The sequence below is a fragment of the Stegodyphus dumicola genome, chromosome 12 (genome assembly GCF_044657685.1).
Source record: "Stegodyphus dumicola isolate Sdum_Otavi_A_Nest chromosome 12, ASM4465768v1".
Classification (NCBI taxonomy): domain Eukaryota; kingdom Metazoa; phylum Arthropoda; class Arachnida; order Araneae; family Eresidae; genus Stegodyphus; species Stegodyphus dumicola.
The window spans coordinates 17,100,966-17,109,693 of record NC_140779.1 but is presented as its reverse complement, the minus strand read 5'-3'; the positions used below and the strand labels follow the sequence as shown (position 1 = coordinate 17,109,693).

The 8,728-nt window shown below is 37.4% G+C and overlaps 1 protein-coding gene across 1 annotated transcript; it reads right to left on the bottom strand.

Annotated features, from left to right (window-relative positions):
- Positions 1-429: 429 nt before the first annotated feature.
- On the bottom strand, positions 430-7,456 carry LOC146993504 (zinc finger MYM-type protein 1-like). The gene is made up of 2 exons (XM_085806920.1): positions 6,075-7,456; positions 430-802 (listed from the first exon to the last, which is right to left on the bottom strand). Exons 1-2 carry the CDS (start codon positions 7,454-7,456, stop codon positions 430-432), a joined length of 1,755 nt encoding a protein of 584 aa, XP_085663046.1.
- Positions 7,457-8,728: the final 1,272 nt, after the last annotated feature.

Genomic DNA, 8,728 nt, shown 5'->3' with positions numbered 1-8,728 from the left:
GAAATAAATTTGTTAGTATGGAGTCGATTCTGTAAAAATCGATGTTCTGCTATAGTTCTTACTATAGATTTAATATGTCTATCAAAAACATACATTTCATATTTTGATCATAATGCAAAACAGAAAAAATGCAATATTAATTAAAATGCTTCACCGATACCCTCGGATTGGGAATGCAAAAATATTCTTCGTTTTTTGCTGGTTTCTTCTATAACATATTATAGTTTAGTTTCGTGCCCTAAAATTTTAATTATTTTTTTCAAGTTATAGAAGATATTTATTCATAAAACTACCTTCCTCTCCCAAGTTTAAAATCTTCTATTCATTTTGCGCAAAAAGTAAACATCTAAATGTAAAGAATAAAGAAAGATTTCTTAAGAGAATGTTTTTTACTGTTAAGAATTCTGTTCTGGGTAAGAAGAATTCTGTTTAAGCATAAAGGCGTGCTAACGAATAGAACAGTATTCTATTTACAGCTTCTGAAATGCTCTCTACAGCATCTGAAATGCTATCTACACCTTCTGAAATGATATCTACATCATCTGAAATGCTATCTACACCATCTGAAATGCTATCTACATCATCTGAAAAGCTATCTACATCATCTGAAATGCTACCTATATTATCTGAAATGCTATCTACACCTTCTGAAATGCTATCTACACCTTCTGAAATGCTATCTACACCTTCAGAAATGCTATCTACATAATCTAAAAAGCTATCTACACCTTTTGAAATGCTATCTACACCTTCTGATATGCTATCTACATCATCTGAAGTGCTATCTACACCTTCTGAAATGCTACTTACACGTTAGGCTGCATATGGTATATTATATGGTATATTAACTAATACAGTATGAAGATACTGTAACATGCAAACGAAAAGTATAACTATAGGAGGCCCAACGGGCATCCCCTAGTATTTCTGAGCTGAAAGCGTTCGGAATATGAGATTCTGCAAAGGCCCTTATTTTCGTGGGCCGTAATTTTCGCGAAAATGAATATATCGGTGATTTCACGACCTGAAAATTTCGCGAATTTTATATGAACAGAACTTTCAAAAGTACCTAAGTAAAGTTGAGTAACAATTTTCCTGGAGCTCGAATGAGTCTTAAGAGGTTATCACATATAGCTACAGTCCCTGCAAGACGGGATTTTTCTGTGAAACGAGATTCTGGTAGCACTGGTTTAAATGCGAGGATTCCTAGAAAAAAGAGCCCCGCTGAAAGCGATGTCCCGCCTAGCTACGGAGATAATGTTGCGGCTACGCGGGATTTTTTTTCAAACCTCACCGAAAATGTCTCGGGTCCCGGGTAGAGACAACCAATCAGACGAAAGTTCTGCTTCTGAAGGATCACGTGATCCCAATTTGAGCGATAATCGATTACTGTTTGGCGTTCAAGTCCTTGTAGTAAGTGAGAATGGTAAGCTAACTACGTGTGTTTCCCGGAATTGTGCGGGTTCTGAGAACTGTCCCTTTCGACGTCTAGTCCCGCGTAGCCGAAACATAATGCGATTGGGACCTTACTCTCTCGGCATATCTCAGACAAAAATGATCTTTTTAATCTTACAAGCTGAGTCAACGGAAACTCCACCTTATCCAGTTCTTCTTAATCACTTTCACTGCCCCCCCCCTCGGTGGACACTGGAGTTATTTCCCAAGAAAACAGGAAATTCTCTACGGACACACACGTCTTGTGTTGTTGCGAAGATTCCTGCCTCCTCGCAGCAGATGCAAAAAGTATATAAAAATGCAAAAGATATATTTCAAGCCCGCAAGTGACAGGCATTTAAATCTTGATTTGGAGAGGATAGAAAGGCTTTGCCCATGGCCTTAGCAAGGCCGGATAAAGGGCGACTGGACTGGGCCCCGCATTTGAAAGGGCCCCGCGTTACCATCAAAATGAACAAAAAAAATTTCGAAATTTAAAGCAAATTGCTTTTGACGATAATGGATAAATTATGAATTATTCAAATAATTAAAAATACACTGGTGTGCAAAAATTAAGGACGAGACGGTTTTTTCAATATAACTTTGTACAAAAGCTTACCAAATCAACACATTTAATACCGTAAGATCCCCAATACGTAAGGACATGAGTAATGTAAGCAACACTTACTAAAACAGAAATCGGAGGGATAAAAAGAAGCTTTATTGAAAAAGTAGCATGGAGCGCAATGCGACTGAAGGCCGAAACATCCCTGTGATGGGTGTCCAGCAAGAAACATCTGATCTTTAATAGGGGATATGATCTCTCCTGACTGCTAGGCAGGTTTCACAGCGTCTGCCCATGCTGAGAATGAGGGTGTTAGTGAGTTGTTGAGGCACTGCTGCCCATTCATCTTGCAGCGCCAATCGAAGCTCCGGAATCGTTACTGATGGTAAGGTACGATCTGCCAAGCGTCTGCCTAGAAAATCCCATACATGCTCGATGGGATTGAGATACGGAGGTCGTGCCGGCCAATCCATACGTTCAATATCCTCACTCTCTAAGAACTGTTCGGCAGCTACTGTGCGATGACATGGTGCACTGTCGTCCATGAAAAGGAACTGCGGACCCATAGCGCCTCTAAAAAGACGCACATATGGAAGAAGAATCTCGTTACAATAACGGGTCACGTTGACTGAACCTGCGTCGAAGATGTGAAGGTCTGTACGACTACCAAGCATGATGCCTCCCCAAACGAGAACACCGACACCTCCATAGCTGTCCCTTTCAATGATGTTCGAGGGATGATTGCGGCTTCCCCGCTCTCTCCAGATGAGTATGCCATGAGAATCGCTACTCAGACTGAATCTGCTCTCATCTGTAAAGAGTACTCGTCCTCATTCATAGTCTCTCCAATTTCGATGTTCCCGGCATCACAGAGAACGCCTTCTCCGATGTACAGGCGTTAGAGGTATACACCGTACAGGGCGTCGTGCAAACAGACCACCACCGTGCAGTCTTCTGGCCACGGTAAAACGCGATATCGGTCGTCCAGTCGCCTGTGTCGTGTGTCTAGTGATTTCTCCCGCTGTCTGCTGCCTGTTTCTTCTGGCCTGTAAGGCAAAATACCGGTCATCTGCGGGTGTGGTTCCTCGTGGACGACCACTACTAAACCCCCGGATAGCTGTTCCTGTAGTTTGAAATTGTCTCCAAAGTTGTGAAACGATGCTGTGAGCAATTCCGAACTCTGCAGCCACACTTGTCACACTGCGGCCTTCCTCCAACTTCCCAATGATTCGACCTCGGGTAAAAACACTCAGATGTCGTCTAACAGATTGATTATTCGCCATTTCTCGCTGAGGCAGCAACTCGGTGTGATTTTAACTGCTATACGGCGTGCAATCTCTTTGCCAGAAATACTGATCTTACACCGACAACATGCTTTATACTACTCAAACACTCCCCCATTACGTCTACCTGCATATCTGCGCATGTGCTACCGTACGTCACCTTACTTAATCTCCTGATTGGTTCGGTTCTCAACCCGGATTATGCTGCAAACCCATTTAAACGGGCAAGGTATGCTCACACTGACATGCATGTGAATAATTACTTCTCGTTCCTTCCCCTTCCCGCCTCTCGAGTCTTGAATGCTTAAGTCATTGACCGGAGGAACCCCTCCTGCTTCTTTAAGAAGAAGCTTTACAGTCGCAGGCGACTGAACCTAATTTTTAAATCTAAAGTCAATTGACTATTTCTCTACTTCAAAATAGCTCTTTCAGTCCTTCTAAAAGGGCTTTTACTTGCTTTTAGCACCCCCTTAAGAGGTGTCAATCATTTGGCCTTAAAGACCGCACTGAATAGCGGGCGGAAACGAAACTGCTCCCTCCGTCAGCTGACCAACTGACACAGCAACTTTTTCGACGCGTAAGAGCGTCCCCCCCCATCCTTTCCCCTCCGCGAAGTTGACGTTCGCAAAGAAAGATCAAGTATCAAGGAAACACCTGCTTTATTTTCTAGTCTTTAGCAAAAATTTTGTCTAAGATGACTGCCCCTATCTAATTTATTCTGGCTCTTATTTTGGCGCAAAATTAGACCTTCTGAGTTTTTATATTTGTTTTCAGTGTGATGGCACTTATTCTTAAAAGCTTTTTTCGGCTTAACAAAATTTTTACCGTATTAGAAAATTCCCTCTTTTGATGATGACATTTTATTCTTCAGATGATGTGGAGGTAAAGGCGTTTATGCCTAAGAACTCCGTAACACGAACTTCCTTGATCCTTGATCTCCTGATTGGTCTTTCTGTCCGCTCTGCCTCTTCGTTCAGCTGATATGCTAATTTTTCGACTTCGTCCTTAATTTTTGCACACCAGTGTGTATTTATTTTACGTTCCCATTGCTGGATGAGATTTATTAATGTGTTTATTATTATATAATATATACTTTATAATATAGAAAAGTGAAGATGCAAGGAAATTAGATTTTCAAACAATTTTAGAAGAATTTACAGAACAAAAACTTAGAAATATGTAAATTCATGTATTCATATTCGGTGATGTAAATTTATATTCAATAAATGTTTTTGTATTTTGAAAATTTTTATTTTTTAATTTATGCAGAAGTTTACCTGTCTGATAATCCATGACAAAGATTAATAAACAAAATAGGTTCGTCTAATACAAAAGAGTAAGAGAAAGTTAAAAATTCAATTTGGAAATCGTAACTTCTTATGAAAGTTAATAAGCGTTTTAATACGTACATATTAAATCTGACTTCTTCGTCCTCAGGTATTAACAGAAGTTTACCTTTTGTGACAACAAAAGTGCAGGTCAAACATTTCCTGAGACTTCTAAATTTTTAACTTTGAAATACTTTGTGAAGAAAGTGGACAACTGAAGAAGCTGAACTTCAGACATCAAAAGCTAAGATCACGGAACGGAAATCTTACATCAGTATAATTAAGCCTAATAAAAATTCAGAATGAGATTAGAGACCAAATAAGATCAACATAGGAATTATCTGAACTTGATGCTCGAACAGTTGAGGAATTAGAAGCAAAGTTGAGATGCACCAAAAGGCAAAAAGAAACTGTGCGAGAATTATATTTTCAGCTGGGAAGACATTGGACTAAAAGTTTGTATGCTGACTACTGAAGTTGAAAAATCAAAACCATATATTGATGATCTTAAAACACACAATCCTGCAGTGGCTGAAAAGAAAAAATGCACTTTGTAACAGCTATCAGCAAGAGTTGAAGGAAACTAAATGCCTTAGAAAATAAAATTGAAGCAGGTAAAATGGTGCTTTAGTGTCAAGTTGACAGGCAGGTAAAATGGTGCTTTAGTGTCAAGTTGACAGCCTAAATTAAAATTACTTCCTGATTTACAAAAAAAAAAAAAAAAAAAAAAAAAACTCCTGATCAGAAACTACAAGGAGAATAATTTTATATAGTTTCAAGAAAAATTGTGGAGTCTTGAAGAAAACCTAATTTAAACTGCAAAGCCATTTCACAAGCCAAATTTCAAGTAGATAAAAACAGTTCAAAGGATGAATTAAGCAAAGGAAGTGTTATTTGATGCCACCACAGTTGCATCAAAAATTACGAGACACCGGCAAAGAGATGTGAATTCCAGAGCTTCTTTAAAACTTGATTTCATTTTACAGTGCTTTAGATTTTTATTTGTTTCTCTAAGTTTGAAGATCATCTGTAAGTAGAAAATGTTTGAACTTTCTTTGAATTTGCAGTTTTAGGAGTACGGCAGTGGCGTAGCTAGCATAACTGGCGCCCGGGGCACGATACCTTTTTGGCGCCCCCCTCCCGAAAAACATATAGTACTGTAATATATAGAACATACTCGTAATAAAAATATAAGACAAAAATAAAAGATTACAGTACCTAACTTAAAATATTAAAATATTCTATAATATATTACGAACAGTCGCTGCAAGTACTCGTCTATAAAATACCGTACTGTTTCTCGAGATATATAGGGACACAGGCTCAGGTTAGACTTTAAATTTGAGACAAAAGAATCTTGTCAAAAAACAAGACTGGAATTGGATTCGGAAATCTGTCTGTCAGTAGAAAAATCGGACATACGGTCATCTAGAATAAATTAAGGATGTTATTTATTTTACGTACTTTTCATCAAAGTCGAACATTTCAAATTTTTCTCTTTCTACACTTAAAAATGCTAGGTCACTTAGGCGATCTTGTCCCATCGTTGATCGTAGATGTGTCAAAATTAATTTTAATTTGCTAAACGAACGTTCACAGCTAGCTATTGATACTGAAATAGTAAGGAGTATTTGTAGAGCGACTCTCAGGTTTGGAAAAACATCTTCTCCATACGATATTATAAAGGAAAGAAGCTGTAATGGAGTTTTAAGTTCAATTTCTTTTCTACTGTGGAGTAACATCTTGCAATCACATATTTCGACATAGAGTTCTGTTTCATTAAAATCTGTATTGTAAAATTCACCCAAATTTTTACAATTCTTTTCAAGATCGTTATCAACATTACCCTTGTTTAATAACCTTTCAACGTCCAGTAAAAATCCAAATTTGGAGTTAAGATCACTTAGTCGTGTGAATCGCTTATTTATTTCCTGCTGCAGACGATCAAGAACGCTTTTCATAACGCGAGAAATTTCACTTTCTGCGGAAAGGCCAACGTCTCTAGACAATTCTCCGGGCATTCTTCGGCGTCTTCTAACACGTATTGTTGTATCAATACCCCACTTTTCGCAAAGAGACTTAGCCTTTTCTATTGCATCTTTACAGATCTCGTCTCGAATTTCTGCAAGTTCAGTCGCTAAGGACTCAAGATCATGAAACGCTTCTCTAAAATTCATTTTAGGTTCTTGTAACCTAAGCTGCACACGATCAATTCTTCTCAAGATTTTATGCCAGAAATGGACTAAAGTTATGAAACTAAAATTCAGCATATTTTGCAATAAAAGTTCAGCTTCACTTCTGGTGTCACTTGTGGTAGTACCATCCTCTGCTAATTTTTCTAATAGTTCCACTAATTCTTCCAGTCCTCCAACAATAACGCTAACCGCTTCTGCTTTGGCGCTCCATCGTGTTTCAGATTCACGTTTAACAGTTTTCTTTAAAGCATTTTTTAATAATTCCCACCGTAATGTTGAACGTGAGAAAAAGAGATATATGTTTTCAATTATTCCAAAGCATGTTATAACGATTGGATCTTGCTTAGCTGCAGTGACTCCTACTAAATTTAATGAGTGGTTATCACAATTTACAAATAATGCTTTATTATTTTTTTCCATAATTCTTTGTTGAACGCCAGATATGCGACCTGACATCACGGCAGCATTATCATAACATTGTGATCTACAATTTGATAATGAAATCTGATCGGAATTTAATTTTTCTAAAATTGTATTTTCAATTGAGGCTGCATCTTTAGCATGTATTTCAATAAATCCTAAAAAAGATTCTTTGATGGAAACCTTTCTGTTGGTAAAATCAATATCTACATACCTAAAGACTTGCGACATTTGTTCTCGATGAGTGATATCAGGAGTCGAATCAAATAAAAGTCCGTAATATTTATTTCTTTTGATGTCACTTATTAGTTGATTTCGAACTATGGATGCCAAAAGATGAATAAATTCATTTTGGATTTGTGGTGATAGGTATTAGACAGTTCTTGGCGTTTCTATGACATTTTTTAGAAGAGTAGCTAGCAGTGGATCAAACTGAGCTACAAGTTTAAGTAAAGATAATAAGTTTCCGACATTTGTACCGTCTTGAAGCGCTAGATTTTCAACATGACCACGTAGAGGAAGAATTTGTATAATCAGATACTTCATACAAGCTAATATCCGTTGCAATATATTTCGCCACCGTTCTTTTTCAGACTGTATATTTGCTTCTAATGATTCATCAATTCCCGTTTTATTAATTAATCTTCTTTCCGCTTCTTTCCACGTTGTGAACGATTTTCGATGAATTTGACTTCTTTCATGGCTAATCAATTTATCTTTTTTCCTCCATTTATTAAAACCAGATGCTGTTGCGAAAGATGACTGTGTAGCGGAGTTTGATGTAACAAACAGTAAACAACAAAAGCAGTACGCTGCGTTATTTTTTGGTGAATATAATAACCAAGATCGGTTTATTTCAGTTCCTTCTTCTTCAGTACCGATTCGTCGAAAAAACCAAGATTTTGGCATTAGGCGATTAGTTGATGTTGCTATTGCATTTAGACTGGATTCGTTTTGAAATATGTGGGATCCCAGAATAATCATTTCGGTGCGAAGATGGTTCGATATTATTGAACGATTATTAGAGAATTTTAAATAAGCAACATCTTTGAACTCCAGAACATCCGGAATCGCAGTGAGTGTTTCTGTTGCATTTTTTGTACTTATTAAGTATGGACATGCATTTGGGACTCCTGATGTACTTGGACCCCCAACTTCATCATCTTTAGTGTATTTTATTTGTTGTGATGTGTTATCACATAAACGTTTAGCAGCAATAGAAATACAGTTTGAATCTGATTTCAGTTCTTCATCCATCTTAACCTCTGGTTTTTCTTTTTGCGATTTGTTTATTAAATATAATTCCATTCTTATTCTGGAGTTCTGAGCTTCTTTTTCTTGCTCTAGTTTTCTTTTCCGATTCTGAGAACCGCTAAGTTTTTTCCTTGGCATTGACATAGTCTAAATAAAAAATAATTTGTGAGAGTTGCGGGAAGAGAAGTTATTAAAGACATAAAAAGACATTAAAGGCAATTACATACAATTAAAAATGGAAAATTTCTG

What these genes read in the sequence shown, in the direction of transcription:
- LOC146993504 (XM_085806920.1), bottom strand. Translation starts at nt 7,456, where the DNA reads ATGTCGCAAGTCTTTAGGTATGTAGATATTGATTTTACCAACAGAAAG. An exon ending in ATGTTCGACTTTGATGAAAA is followed by an intron (nt 803 to 6,074) that starts GTACGTAAAATA and finishes ACGTGTAAGTAG; the next exon opens with CATTTCAGAAGGTGTAGATA.